We start from the raw sequence: 15,582 nt of genomic DNA, 5'->3' as shown, positions 1-15,582 counted from the left end.
TCGACATAACCCTGTGGCAGCTGACACCAGGTATATTGTGAGCCCTTCCAGGTGAAAGCAAAAATATGCCTGGAGTTCTCATGTATAGGTATGGAGAAGAAAGCTGAACACAAGTCTACTACTGTAAAGTATGTAGCTGTGCTAGGAATAGATGAAATAATAGTATGTATGTTAGAAACTATGGAGTGTCTCTTTATAACATGATTATTCACTGCCCTTAGATCCTGTACAAATCTAACCATGAGGCGTAGGAATAGCTTTCAGATACTTGTTGGTATGTGAATTATTATTTTTATTTTAAAATTAATTTTAAAAATCAATTTCTTAATTAATTTTAATTAAAAATAAAATTTAAAAATTTATTATATTGCTATTATTATTTTTTAGGTTTTCAGGTGCCAAACAGAACAACTCTAATTCCTCTTTCACATGACAAACTTTCAAATACTTGAATGTAGCTTTATGTCCCTCTGAAATTTTCCTTTCTCTTAGGCTAAACATCCCTAATTCCTTTAGTCAATCCTTGACATGGACTCAAGGCCTTTTCCCAGTTCTGGCTGCCCTTGTTGGAACACTTTAGTTTTGTTAGTGATCTTCCAAAAGTGTGACTTTCAGAAACTGAACATAACACTCCAGGGCATAATATAGTGCTATTCAGTCATTTCAGTTACGTCCAGTTCTTTGTGACTCCATCTTGTGTTTTCTTGGCAAAGATATTGGAATAGTTTGACATTTCCTACTCCAGTTCATTTTATAATAGATAAGGAAATTGAGACAAACAGCATTAAGTGACTTACCCAGGGTCACACAGCACAGGGTCACAGGGCTAGGAAGTGCCTGAGGCCAGATTTAACTCCAGGCCTGGCACTCTTTCCACTGTGTTGCCTAGCTGCCCCTATAATATAGTAGGACAAGGCTAATAACAATAATGGCACAGTAATCTTCATCATTTATAAAATGCTTTAAGATTCATAAATTGCTTTAGAAATGCTACTTTATTTGGGCCTCAAAACAGTCTTGAGAGGCACAGCTTGTTCCAAATGAATGTGTGTCATGAATCCTCTAGTTTGACACAGCTTTAAGTCTGTTCATTGAATTGGCATCATTCAAATTTTTAAAAAAAATGATATTTTTATCTATTTTTTAATCATCATATACTTTAAAATATATTTTTATATGTTTTAAAATATTTTTATCCACATTGGGTTGGGGTACTCATTTTAAAACTACTTAATGATAACTGTAAAGTCTTTTTTGTTATGAATTTATAAAAATGAATATTTCTATAAACAAAAACAATAAAAGAATACTGTTTATGTAAACTATAAATATTGAATACAGATGTAAGCTTTTAAAAAGTATATATTACATTTAACACAGTAGCTGTTTCTACTCCCTTATGAATTTCCTTCTGTTCTCTTAGGTGTATTTTGATTTTAAATATATGCTTTTAGATATATTTTTTAAAATTCCTCTCTGCCTTTACTTTATAAGGGTTTCTAGCACTGAAAGTGCTATACTTTGTTAAAGTCTTTTTCTGTTATCTATTGAGATGGTCATATGGTTTTGGAAGTTTTATTTTTTTTAATATAATTAATGATGGGGATTGTTTTATTAATACTGAACCAATTCTTGCATCCCTGGTATAAATCTCATTTGATCACAGTGACTTACTTCTTAAATAAATCACCACAGTCTGATAGGATTTTGTTTTAAATCTTTGAGAAAATGTTCATTAATGATATTGGCCTATAATCTCTTTCCACATTTTGTCTTCCTTTGGTTTGGGTATTAAGTCTAGGCTAGGGTGACTAGGAGGATAGTGAACCAGGCCTAGGGGTGGTGGTGGTGGTGGGGAAGATCCTAGATTCAAATCTGACTTGATACACTTCCTTGTTGTGTGACCCTGGGCAAGTTACTTGACTCCAAGTGCTTAGCTCTTACTGCTCTTCTGCCTCAGAATCAAGATTTGGAATTCATTGTAAGAAGGTGAGGATTTTTTAAAAAAGACTAGAGGTTAAATTTTGTGAAACAAAAAGATTTTGAGAGGGAGCTTATGGAAAGATGGAGTGGCACATGATTCAAGGACACTTTGGGTTGGGGACAGAGAAGCAAGAGGAGAAGGAACAAGTCTGGCTGGGTCCAGGCAGGTAGGGGTCTGGCCCAAATCAAGAGGAAGATGCCAGAGGGGCAGACTGGCAGGAGACAGATAGGTTGTGACACAAAATGCTATCCACCTCTAGAGAAAGAACTGTTGGTGTCAGATGTACATCAAAGCATACAATTTTTTTACATTATTTATGGTCTTAAATTTTGAGGTTTTGTTTTTATATGACTATTCTCTTACAACAATGACCAATATGGAAATATGTTTTGCATGATAATACATGTATAACTCAGATCAAATTGCTTACTACCATCTGTGAGGGGGGGGAGAAAAGGGAGGAAAGGAGACTATTTGACTCTTATAATTTTGGAAAACACATGCTGAAAATTGTTATTATGTGTAATTGGGAAAATAAAATATTTTTGAGTACAGAAAAAAAGACGATGGGTTTTATTTGGGACCTAAAGGAGGTCAGGGAGTTCAGTAGTCAGAGCAGATTGAAAGGAGAGCATTTCAAACATGGAGAACAGTCAGAGAAAATGTCCTGAATCAAGAGATCTTGGTTGAATCGAGGATGGACAGGAGTGGGGAGAGACTTGAAGAAGTAAATAGTCTTGTATAATTTGGATGTCCTTTCCTTTGAATTTGAAGATCTTTCTCTCTATAGCTTACAGAACTTGTTCTGGAGTTGAACTCATATTTAATTATCATGTTTCTTGGAGTGTACAGCCTTGTTTTCTTTTTCCTAGAGGTGATCTTTGAATTCTTTCCACTGGAATTTCATTTTCTATGTTCCGAAGTTCTGGGGAGTTCTATTATTTCCTTCATTATGGTATTAATGTTTTTCATCCTGTTGTGTTTTTCTGGAAGACCTATGATTTTTAGGTTATTTCTACATATTCTAGCTTTGTGATCAAATATGTTTTGCTTGTATAGAGTATATATTTTCTTTGAATGTTCTTATTTTTTGTTCCTCTTCTTCTAGATTGTCCATTACTTCTGTGTATTTACATTCACAATTTATTATTCTTTCTTATGTTTCTTTGGTGAGGTAGATTCAAGTTTTTGTATTCTGCTCATTATTTTTGCTGTGCAGGAGATAAATTCTACTCTCATAATTCTCATTTCTCTTTTAATCCACTCAGGAAGCATGTTGTAGTTCTATGTTACCTTGAAATTCTACAGGGACTTCTGTCTCATGGAGTGTGGGATCATTTTCCTTCATTTTTTAGTATTTATTCATAGGTGCCCAAACTTATTAATGAAACCTGGAGCTCATATTTCCTTTTGTTGTTACTGTTTTACCTGTTGATATACCTTTTTGTGGTCAAGATCTTTCTTCTCTCTGAAATCTTTGGTACTTTCAGGCTACCCCCCCCCTTTATTTTTCTTATTACTCTGCCTGATTCCCCCTCTCTGGTTGTGGTTTCTTTGGGAGCTAGTTCTCAAAGCATCTTAGTTTCCTCCCACACTGGGGAATTCATGGCTCAGGAGCTGAGGTCTCCACCCCAGTTGATTTTGGGGTGGTCAAAACTGGCCTGGGCTAGATACTCTACTCTTTCCCTCAGGCTAGGTGGAGTGCTGTAGTGCTTTGGGTCCAGTTCCAGAAGGTCAGAGACTACTTTTCCCAACCCCAGACTCTGAACTTGCTGTCCTCAGCACCCAAAATTCAGAGCATCATGTTGAGCTTTGAAAATCTCAATTTGGCAACTCTGAGATTGGCTCACACCTATTAGATTGGCCAGCATGGCAGTAAAGGAAAGTGGTAAATTGTGAAAAGGATGTGGCAAAGGATGTTGGAGTTGTGAACTGATCCAACTCTTCTGGAGGGCATTTTGGAACTATATCTAAAAGGCTTTAAAACTGTGTGTACCCTTTGATCTGATAATGCTATTATGGGTTTGTATCCCAAAGAGATAATAAAAAGGGGGAAAGGACCTATATCTACAAAAATATTTATAGCTGCTCTTCTCATGGTGGCAAAGAATTAGAAATTGAGGGGATGCACATCAATTGGGGAAAGGCTGAACAAATTGTGGTACATGTTGGTAATGGAATACTATTGTGCTATAGGAAATGATAAGCACGATGATTTAAGAAAAAGCTGGAAGGATCTATGGGAACTGATGCAGAGTGAAATAAGCAGAACTGGGAGAGAATGTACATAGTAACAGCAATATTGGATGATGATTATCTATGAAAACTTGGCTACTCTTAGCAATGCACTGATCTGGGATAATCTGAAAGACTTATGATGGGGAATACTATCCACCTCTAGAGAAAAAATTGTTGGAGTTGTCTTTTCTATCACTGTATTTATGGTTTTATTTTGGGATTTTGGTTATGTATGAGTTTGCTCTTACAACAATGACCAATATGAAATTGTGTTTTGCAAGACAATAAGAAATGGGAAAAAATTTAAAAATATATCAGTTTAGGACACCTTGATAGGATTAGGGAGGGACCAAAGGTTGTCAATCAGAATAGAGAAGGATGACATAAGAAGATCAATTGAAGGTACTAGGGATGTTTAGCTTAGAGAAGATAAGATCTGGGGAGTGGTGAGAAATTATAGTTATGATAGTTGATAAATATTTATTGAGCACCTAGTATTAAGCACCTAGTAAGGCACTGTGCTAAGCACTGGGGGATACAAATAAGAAAAAAAATTCCCATCCTCAAGGAGCTTATAATCTAATAAAGGAAGACAATATGCAAAAAGGAAGTTGAAAGCACCAGGAGGAGAAGGAGCATGTTTTCAAGGAGCCAAAACTAAGCTGAGCAGATGGTGGGAAATGAAGAGTTGGCTGGGAATTCTGGGCCTTCTATAAAAGAAGGCTTTGAGAACAATGCTTTGCCCACAGTCACATGGTCAGTATGTGTCAGAGGCATGACTTGAGGTCTTTCTGGCTATGAGGCTGGCTTTCTCTCCTCACTGCCTCTAAACTTGCACATAGTACAGACTAACTAAATGTTTGTTGAATGGGCGAAAAAAATTAACATGGACATTTTGCCCTTGCTTTTTTCCTTCATTTTCAGAAGTACCGGAAACAGTTCAACCAAGTGCTACAAGTAGGACAGCTGGTCTCTATGCTCTGCCCCAAATCAAACGACAGCTGAGGAATGAAGATTGCTACCATGGAAAACTAAGCAGGAAAGCAGCAGAAAGCCTCTTAATTAAGGATGGGGATTTTTTGGTTCGAGAAAGTGCAACATCACCTGGTCAATATGTGTTGAGTGGCTTACAAGGAGGCCAGGCAAAACACCTTCTGCTGGTGGACCCTGAAGGCAAGGTATAAATAATCAATCTTGCTTTACAGGCATCACCCTCAAAATGGTACTATTAAAGATGTTCTAAAGGTTCAGAATGCATGTTGCCTTTTTGTTCAATTTTTGAAAAAATTCAATATTCTTTCAATTCTTAGGACTTAGGATGGGAAGTGAAACAATTCATTCACCTGAATTGTGGAAGAAGGTCAACTTTCTTCCTCTCTGATTGCCCGTTTTAATTTTATTCTCAACAAGAACAATAAACATCCAACAACAAATATTTTTTTTTTTAAAACCCTTTCCTTCCGTCTTGGAGTCAATACTGCGTATTGGCTCCAAGGCTGAAGAGTGGTAAGGGCTAGGCAATGGGGGTCAAGTGACTTGCCCAGGGTCACACAGCTGGGAAGTGGCTGAAGCCAGATTTGAACCTAGGACCTCCCGTCTCTAGGACTGGTTCTCAATCCACTGTGCTACCCAGCTGCCCCCAACAAATATTTTTAAAGAGCTTATTATATAGAGAACAGATAAAACACAGGCTCTATCCTCAAAAAGCTTATAATTTAGGGGATATCTGGGTGGCTCTGTGGATTGAGAGCCAGACCCAGAGACAGGAGGTCCTAGGGTTTAAATCTGGCCTCAGATGCTTCCCAGCTGTGTGACCCTGGGCAAGTCACTTAACCACCATTGCCTTGCCCTTATGACTCTTCTGCCTTGGAACCAATATGCAGTATTGATTCTAAGATGGAAGGTAAGGATGAAAAAAAAGTTTATAATTTACTAGGAGAATTAAAAAAACCATTTAGCTAAATTATATTAAATTATAATTATATATGCATGAGAGTAATCTTTACTTTCATCTCCTCAACCTCACCCCACTCCAGAAAAAAAGTGCTATATGAAGTCTTGGGATTCTTTCATGACAAGGAGGATAAAGGATTGTCTCATGGAAAAGGTGGCATTTGCTTTGGTTTTAAAAGATGAATCAGAATTCTACCAGTGAAGGTGGGGAGGGAGGACATTCCAGTCATAGGAAACCACTTAAGCAGTCACAGAGGTATGAAATAAAGAAAGCATAGGGCCTATAAGGGATAGAAGGTAGTTTTTTTTCAGCTGGATCATAAAGTTCATGTGAAGGGGCATAATAGGGAATAATGCTAGAAAGGTTGGGCGATGCCAGATTAAAGAGAATATTTAATGCCCAGCAGATGAGTTTAACTGGAACACAGGAAGTTATTGAATATTTTTTAATAAAGGAGAAACAAGATCATACCTATGTGTAAAAACAAATTATTCTGGTAATGATATGGAGGGGAGATTAGAAGGGATATCTATCATGGAAAGGAATATTTATAAGGAAAGTATTATAACAGTTGAGGTTAGTGGTAATCAAGGCCTATACAAGGGTGGTAGTTGTGGAAATAGAAAGGAGGCAATAGAAAGGAGAGAAATTATGAAGGTAGGTTCCTTGGCAACTGATTGAATATGAGAAGTGAGGAAGAGAAAAAGTCCAAGGTAATTCCAAAGTTATGAATATACCATATGGGTGACTTTTGGTGCTAAAGACAAAAACAGAAAAGTCAAGAAGGAAGAGCAGTTTATAGGAAAAGGTTCAGTTTTTTTATATGTTGCACTTGAAATACTAATTGGACATCCTGATAAAAATTAAAAGATATTTATGGATAATGAGAGATGGAAACCTTTCATTTAGAAGAATGGTCTGGACTAGAGATCTAAATGGGTTGTATGCATAAAGGTAGTGTGATCAAAACTCTGGGAATGAATGAGATCACTTAGGGAGTGAGTATATAGAGAGAAAAGGAGTAGAGAGGGGAGGAGAAGGGAGAAGAGAGGTGAAGGAAGAAGAGAGAGAGGAGAATGAGGATGGGAGGAGAGGAGAGGATAAGAGAAGAGAAAGAGAAGTAGAAAGCAGAGTCAGGAGGGGAGGAAAAGGGAGAGGATGAGAGAGGAGAATGTAAAGGATAATTTTAGTGTTATGACTTAAAAATCTAAATTAATTTGGTCGCCAGGGAAAATCCCAAATAATAAAATACCCAAATCAGCTGGAAATTATGGTGATTTAAATTAATATAGAGAGAAGGAATTAAGGAGAAGAGAGAGAGAGGAAAGAGTTAATTTAAACTGCTCCAGCTCAAGCTGAACCAGGCAGGAGTTAAAGGCCTTGGCCAAAGTGGCCTCCTTGAGCCCAAGGGAAAGGAAGTCAGTCTTACTCAAGTCACCACGAGACTGTCTGAGGGAGCTCCTCCAGGCTGAGTTCCACTACCAAACCAGTACCCAGGCTGCTCACAGGAAGTGATCAGCCAGATTCAACTTTCTGGGGAGAGAGGTTTGTTTTTTTTTTTAGAGATGAAAAATCCCAGATATATAGACCCTTCACCTTTGTGTCTCCTCCTCCAAACTTTCACATCTACCAATCACATCAAAGGCTTTCCCCAGGACTGCCCATACTTTTAGTTTTCACCTTCTTTGATTAGATTTTTGAGTTACTTAACACTTCTTTGTTAAGTTCACCTTTTGTTAGTTACTTGACCTTTTTTTTAAATTAATTTAACCTTTATAGTTACTTAACACCTTTTTGTATTAAGATCTAAAAAAGAGACTTAGCTTAACGTTCTAGTTTCACTATAAGGTGAGAACTAAGTATCTTCATTGTTCAATCAGGAGATTACAACTTTATCTTCCCCTAAAGTAAGGTTTAAGTAGGGTGGAGTAATTTAAAGTTTACAAGAGGAAAGGGTAAGAGTGGAGAGGAGAGGGATGAGGAGGTCAAGCAAGAAGAGAGGCTAAGAGAGAAGAGAGGGGAGAGGACAAAGGAGGAGAGGGTAGAGGAGAGGAGAGGAGAGGAGAGACAGACAATGATGGATCCTTGAAGAATACCCATAATAAAGGCTTAGGTAGATGATGACAAGCAAGTGAGAGAAAGGAGTGGCTGAAGTAGGAGAACCAGGAAAGTACAGTGTTTCTGAGGTCAAGGTAACAAAGAAGGCACCATTTAATAGGAAGCAGTAGTGGACAAAACGACCAGAGGACAAAACTCATAATCAGGAGAAACCTGGATTAAAATCTCATTTATAATATCATGTGATTGTGGATAAGTTTCAATCTCTGTGTTTTAGTTTTCTTTGTCAAATAAGGATATTACCTTTAGTGCAAACTATAGGCTAGATGTAGGGGTCAAGAGATAATGTATACAAAGTCTTAAAGGAGTCAGAAAGGAAGAGAATCAAAGGCACAGACAGGTTTGATGAGAAGTTGGATGAAGATACCCTTTTAAAAGCTTAGCACAAAAGGTAGAAGTTGCAGCCCATCCATACCATTCAATTATGTGAGAGGTGATGAAATAAAATCCAAGTCTCAACAAAGGATCACCACTCCATACATGAGCTCATCAGAATGGATCGAGGAACTCTCTTAACCAACCAATCCCCAACATGAAATTTGTAAATGTTTGATTCTCTCCTTCAGGGCAACAAAATATATATTTTAAGGAAAGGTTTTAATATTCATATGATATAGTCTGTTTTTTAGTAGTTCTTATTTTTTTCCCTTTCAGGAGAGTTATTACAAACTAACCTTGTACATTTTGTACTATTTTTACAAGGTGAGGACCAAAGATCATGTATTTGATAACGTGGGTCACCTCATTCGCTACCACATGGAGAATAGTTTGCCGATCATCTCTTCTGGAAGTGAAGTAAGCCTTAGACAGCCAGTGAGAAAAGAGAACCAAAAAGGCCACTTGCAGCCCTACAAATGATAATATTGGAACTCTGTTATCCTGAAATGCAAAAGAACGCTATCTTGTGATAGGTGGATGGGTTAAATAATCTCACGTTTTGTTTCTAAATACAAGAGAGCCCTGTCAATGACACCTTCCAAAAGCCAGTATGGAATAGGTGTTCTTCTTTGAACCATCAAGCTTAACCAACATTCAGAAAGTGAAAAAAAAATTAGGAGAGAAGATACTCTGCCTATGTGGGAAAGGAGATTAAAGCACGCACAGATGTCACTTTTAAGGTCACACTGCATGGATAACAAGCTGAAAGCACAGTTAAACCACCACATGCAAGAGACAACTTGAATGAACTGCTGAGACAGTTGTATGTGCCTTTTGACTCAAGATAATTGGGACATTTCATTTTGTTGGAGAAGTTTTAAGTGTTTTTGCATTCTAGTTATGTAAAACCATCTGCCAAAACAAAACCTTTTGTCTTGCAAAGAAAAAAAAGAATACCATTTGCTTAATAGTTATTGACTTTAATTTCTTTTTTGCTTTTAGCAGCACTTTAAAAGCAACATTTAAAATTAACTAGATGCTTACCACAGGCTATGTCCACAAAAATGAGTGAAGGGGTCAGTCTTTCCCATTTGCTGTTGGTTAAGGCAACACTATGCTCTGTAGAATCAATATTTCTGGATCCTTGCTATGCAGCCATATTGGAGAAACAAATGGTGGGAAATTGGTCAGACCATATCTGTCCAGCTTGTCAGATTTAATTAGATTCTCTAAAATGTTGCCTAGATAATTCCACAAAATAAGGAATATTTTTTGGAGGAGGTGGCCTCTCTTTTCATACCTAGCATGGGTTTATAAGATGGCAAACAAGCTACAAACCAATCTGCATGGATGTGGAGTGGAGGCCAGCATCTGTTTCTCTTCTTTTTGGGAAAACTTTTGCTTCCAGCTTTGTTTCAGGACATTTATTTGATGTATAAGACAGAAAGTAGGAGGGAGGGAAAGGGGAGAACTTTGTGATTGGCTGTCAGTGAGCCTTGCATTGTTATTGTTGGTTTTCTTGGTCTGGACCTGTTATTTCATTGGCATATGGAACTCCTAATATGGAAACTCCCTTTACCAAGGCAGACAAATAACTCATTTGTCACTTACAGTTTTTGAGAGTTGCCTGGCACATTGAGCAGTTAAATGATTTGCTTATGGTCACACAACTAGTGCGTGCCAGGGGTAGGGCTGGAATTGAGGTCTTCCTAAGTCCAAGGTTGGCCCTCCATCCACTATGCCCCACTAACTCTTTGCAGTGAATCATTTTATCCATCTTTTCCAGTTCTGAGTAGACAAACAATATAGAAAGTGAAAAATGTTTAAAGCCAAATATTTAGAAAAGGCTATAATGAAAAGCTCACTGACCTGTAGCCTCAATTCAGTCACTGAATGGGGCTGTTCTCATAAGCAAGTCTGATGTCCTCTGGACCTTAGTTTACCAGTTTTTTAAATGAAGGGTTGAGTTTTAGACTAGAGGAGTTCTGAAATTCCTTCCAGCTCTAAAAATCTGATTCTAAGCATAGCATTAAAAAAAAAAATGAATTAGATCAGAGCTGACAACTCCTTTAAATAATTCAGGCTATAAATACTCCTTTACCCCCCATCCCCCCATCCACTGTGTTTTCCACCATATAGTGAAGGAAAGAAATGAGACAATCTTTTAGACAATTTAAGTTTAAAGCACTTTTGCCTAAAAAATAAAGGTAAGTGGGGCAAAAGTAGATTGTATTCCTTGAATTATCAGATGAACATCTCTGTTCTTTACTCAAGTTTTCAGGTTGGTAATTCCATAACAAATTATTTTATCCTGAGTTATCTAGCTATGGATAGCTGCCTTAACCTCATTGCATTTGGGCTGTATAGATGCAGCTTTGCAATTGCGAAATATTTATTTACTAAGGTTTAAACAAAATGAAAAGATTAAATAAAAAACGTAAATGGGGAATCATTTTTTGCATAGAAATGTTCAGACATGAAGCATGTTAGTTCCTAAATTTTTTTATGTCCAGCATATAATTTTACTACAACTGCCAATAATTCTTTGAGTATGCTTGTTTTCTTTTTACAATAGGTAATATTTTAAAATCAATTTTGCATATGATCAATCCTTGATTATCTGTGCCAATGAAGAGGAGTGTGGTTATGATTAATGGAAAAAGGTGAATAATCTAGCTACTTTGAGCAAGACTGCCATAAATTTTCCAGTTAAGGGGAACAGGGCTTTAGTAGCTAGGCAGTGAAGAGTAGCTCCCAGTACAGAGATGTAAATAAAATGTAGTTGGCTGTAATGTGACTCAGACTAGTAGATTAGCTGAATGAGCAAGTAATACACTTGAAAAAAATTCACATTTAAAAAGATTTGATTGCATGCTATACATTTTAATCAATATTCCCTTCCTCTCTTCTCTGCCTTGAACTGGCTTATGAACACATGTAAATGACTTTTTAAAAAAAGAAACAAATAAATATTAGTATTGCTTTGTGACAATATACACTGTAGACCTGGTATTTCTGCTTCAAGGGACTGATGATGAATAAGATACCAGAGCAGGGGTGCTTCTTCATCTGAGGTTTGCAGAGATATATTTTAAACAATGAGTCTACAGATAGATTTTGGTGGGGTGGACACTCTGAAATTGGATGGGGAAAAATTTTATCTTCATTTTCACTAACTCTAACAGCATTTTCCTTATGCATCCATATTATGCATATATATCCATATTCAATAATTATGAATTTAAAAAACTAAAATATTCTGAGGAGTCCAGTTTTTGAAAAAAAGGTGAAGAGCCTTTTTTCTAGAGACATCAACTTCTACAAAGTCCTTCTATCCTCTGATAGCTAATTGAAATATGTAAGTGACTCTCAGTTCTTGAAGATCAAATAAGATAATAATTGTAAGCATTTAGCACTAAGTGCTACATAAATGTCAGCTATTATTGAAAGCTCTAAGCAGTAGCATATAGATTGTGAAGGGTCCAGAAAACCAGGTAGTGCCTGTTCTTTAACCCAGCAGTTAAGTAATTTTGAGACATTATCAGAAAGTTGCTCACCAGGTAAGACATTTTTATGGCCACAAGAAATCTCTAAAATGCACTGGAATACCAAATGGCTCTTGCCCCTTTATGGGTTCCATTTGGTTTCTGTGGAAGAGATAACAAACTTGATTTGGGAAGAGGAAAGAAGGTCATATGGTTCTTAGACCACCTGTAGTTGTCATTTTAACTGCTGGTACCCTGACGGCACAACAACCAAATGATGAGTTGATATTTGGCCAAAGGAACTGATACATGTTCAATATCTTTCATATCAACATCAAAGCTTCCAAAAGCACAGGGGTATTTGGGTTAAGACAAATCTTATCTGTGACAAATAAGCATCATTCTTCTACTTTTAGCCCTATGTGAAACACAGAAGAGAGACTTCTAATTTTTTTATTTAAAATTAAAATTAAATTTTTTTCAATTACATGTAGAAACAATCTTTGACAATTGCTTTTTGACACTTACAAGTTCAGATGGTCTCTCTGTGTCCCTGTGCCCCCCAAGGTGGTAAAAAGTATGGTATAGGTATGCATATTTCTCTATTCTCCTTGTCATGACTGAGGACAATATATACAATAAGAAACTGATGAAGGAAATAAAGTGAAGGATGGCATGCTTTGATCTTCAATCAGATTCCAACAATTCCTTCTTTGGTTAAAGATAGTGTTGGGTTGTTTTGTTTTTTTTTTAAATCAAGAGTCCCTGGAGTTATCTTAGAATCTTGTTTTGCTGATAATAGCTTAGCCTTTGACAGTTGATCACTGTACAGTATTTCTGTTGCTGTATACACTGTTCTCCTGGTTCTGCTCGTTTTACTTGCATATTTGCAGTTCATATAAGTCTTTCTAGATTTTTCTGAACTCATCCTGAGCATCATTTATGGCACAATAGTTTTCCATTACAACCATATATCACAGCTTGTAAAAGAGCTGCTAAAAATATTTTTGTACAAGTAGGTCCTTGTCCCCTATTTCTGATCTCTTTGGGATACAAACCCAGTAGTGATATTACTGGGTCAAAGGGTATATGCATGGTTTTATGGCTCTTTTGGCATGGTTCCATATTGCTCTCTAGAATGGTTGTATCAGCTCACAGTTCTACCCACAGTTCGTTAGTGTCCCAGTTTTCTCACATCCCATCAAACATTTATCATTTTCCTTTTTGGTCATGTTAGCCACTTTAATAGTGTGGTGAAAATTTAACACACCAATACAGAACTCCAAGCTAAATAATAGGTTTATCGAGAGGAGGTTCACCTCACAATAAAGCCGGACCCTGGTCCCATCAGAACCAGAGACCCCGTAGAAGATGACTTTTTTTTTTTTAAAATAGAGAGAAATCTTATGACATAGTGACAGTGATACAGAAAAAAAAAAGATGTTCATATCTTTCACAAAGGCGGTTCTTAATTAGTGACAAGTGCTAATCAGGCTAGTGAATGCAAAAGAAGATCACTTTGGATGGTAAGTCTATTATTATTGCTGTCCTTTCAAAGGCTTTTGCAATTTTAGTGTCTTTTACTGACAGCATTAGGAGTCAGCATTTTGGTTAACAGCGAATGTAAAAACAGGAGGGGCCCTTCACCTACGGTGTGACCTTCTTGAGCTTGCACCCAAAGCAGGCCTCCCCCTCTCCTTCCTGACCATCTTGAGCTTGCACCTAACAGGGTGTGGTGGGTTTGGCACCAGAATGATTTCTTGCTTCTTTCTCCAGCTCATTTTACAGATGAAGAAACCAAGGCAAACAGTGGTAAGTTGCCATGAGTCACAGAACTAGTAAGTGTCTGAGGCCAGATTTGAGCCAGAAAGATAGGTCTTCCTGACTCCAGGAACAGAGTTTTTACTCACTGTGCTGCTGAAACTTTGATCTGCTGTTTTTTTGACCTGAGTCAGTTGGTCTCTTCTTAAGCAGTGTTTATCTGAAGCAATCTCCTCACCATATCTGCGACAGACTTGATAAGAACATATGATTGGTTTTAGCCCTATTATATTCATAACACCCAAACTCAAGCTTTGCCAGCTTCAGCTTCCCAGCAGGGACTTCCTAGCAGGCATATGCCACTATGCCCCATCATTCTTTAATTTTATAATGTCTTATATTTTCTTTACAGGAAAAAAAAATACCTTGTGACTGATCCTGTTATCCCTTAATTACTAATGCTTATTTAGTACTTGAGAGTTGGAAAAGCACTTTATAAAATTTCATTTTATCCCCATAACAATCCTGTATGATCTTATGGTGCTGGTATTATCTCCATTTTAAATATGAGGAGACTGAGGAAGAGAGAGGTTAAATGATTTGCCCAGAATTACACAGCTATCAGAAGCAGGATTTGAATTCTGTTGTTCTTGATTTTGAGTCTAAAATTCTATCCACTCCACCAGATCCTTTTCAAATCTGAGTCTATGAACTGCCCATGATGAGTCCATTGATTTCTGATGTTGACCCTGGCCCTAATCTAATGGTTATTTCTTATTATTCCTTTTAATTTCCCTGGAAAAGAGATTTAGTGAATTGCCAGAGAGCTCTCTGTATCCTAAGGGTAGATTATATCAGCTCCCTATAGGCAGGAATTGTTTTCCTTTTTTGCTTCTGAATCCCTAGTCCCCAGAAGAGTGAAAGCTTAATAACAGTATGTGCTTAATAAATGCTCACTGAATTGAATTTGGCCTTTCAGACACTCTGGCTCCTTATATATAAATATAGACCAATTCCTAGATTTCATGGGTAGTGTTAAGATGAGATATCCTTGTCCACTGGATAAATGTTAATTCAGAGATATTCTGGAGACTGAAAACAGCAAGGAATGAACAGGGCCAGATTTAAGTGTTGAATGGTTATTTGAAGTACAGGTATCACACCCCTATGCATTGGGATTCTTGACTGGTTTCTCTAATGAAGATTATAATCATAATAAAATGTTTTCCTTCCTTCCTTCCTCCTTTCCTTCTTCCTTTCCTTCTTCCTTGTCCTCCTTTCTTTCCTTCTTCCCTGTCCTCCTTTTCTTCCTTCGTCCCTACCTTCTTCCTGCTTTCCTTCCTTTCTTCCTTCCCTCCTTATTATTTTATTTTCCCAATTACATGTAATAACTTTCAACAAACATTTTCCAAACTTATAAGATCCACACCATCTCCTTCCCTCTCTTTCCTCCCCCCACTCAGAATTAATAAGTAATTTGATCTGGGCCATACATTATCATACACAACACACTTCCAAATGGGTCATTGTTGTAAGAGCACACTCATACAAAACCCAAACCCCAAAATAAAATCATAAATACACTGATGTGAAAGATAGTATGCTTTGATCCACATCCATGTGACTTCAACAGTTTTTTCTCTGGAGGTGGATATAGTCCCCAT

At 37.1% G+C, this 15,582-nt stretch overlaps 1 protein-coding gene and 1 long non-coding RNA gene across 3 annotated transcripts in view; one reads left to right on the top strand and one right to left on the bottom strand.

Annotated features, from left to right (window-relative positions):
* SHC4 (SHC adaptor protein 4) overlaps window positions 1-11,666 on the top strand; it is a 181,640-nt gene extending 169,974 nt beyond the window's left edge. The window contains exons 11-12 of the mRNA XM_001380425.5: window positions 5,147-5,400; window positions 8,997-11,666. Of these exons, the coding sequence (XP_001380462.3) occupies window positions 5,147-5,400; window positions 8,997-9,152 (410 nt within the window). The 3' untranslated portion in view covers window positions 9,153-11,666. The remainder of the gene's footprint in view (window positions 1-5,146; window positions 5,401-8,996) is intronic.
* A 79-nt stretch (window positions 11,667-11,745) lies between these two features.
* The window catches only part of LOC103100372 (uncharacterized), a 32,911-nt gene continuing 29,074 nt past the window's right edge, over window positions 11,746-15,582 (bottom strand). For both annotated transcript variants that reach the window (XR_008914870.1, XR_008914871.1), the window contains one exon: window positions 11,746-14,171. This is a non-coding gene — a long non-coding RNA (uncharacterized LOC103100372). The remainder of the gene's footprint in view (window positions 14,172-15,582) is intronic.

The sequence above is a fragment of the Monodelphis domestica genome, chromosome 1 (genome assembly GCF_027887165.1).
Source record: "Monodelphis domestica isolate mMonDom1 chromosome 1, mMonDom1.pri, whole genome shotgun sequence".
Lineage (NCBI taxonomy): Eukaryota > Metazoa > Chordata > Mammalia > Didelphimorphia > Didelphidae > Monodelphis > Monodelphis domestica.
This window is presented reverse-complemented; position numbering and strand designations above follow the sequence as displayed.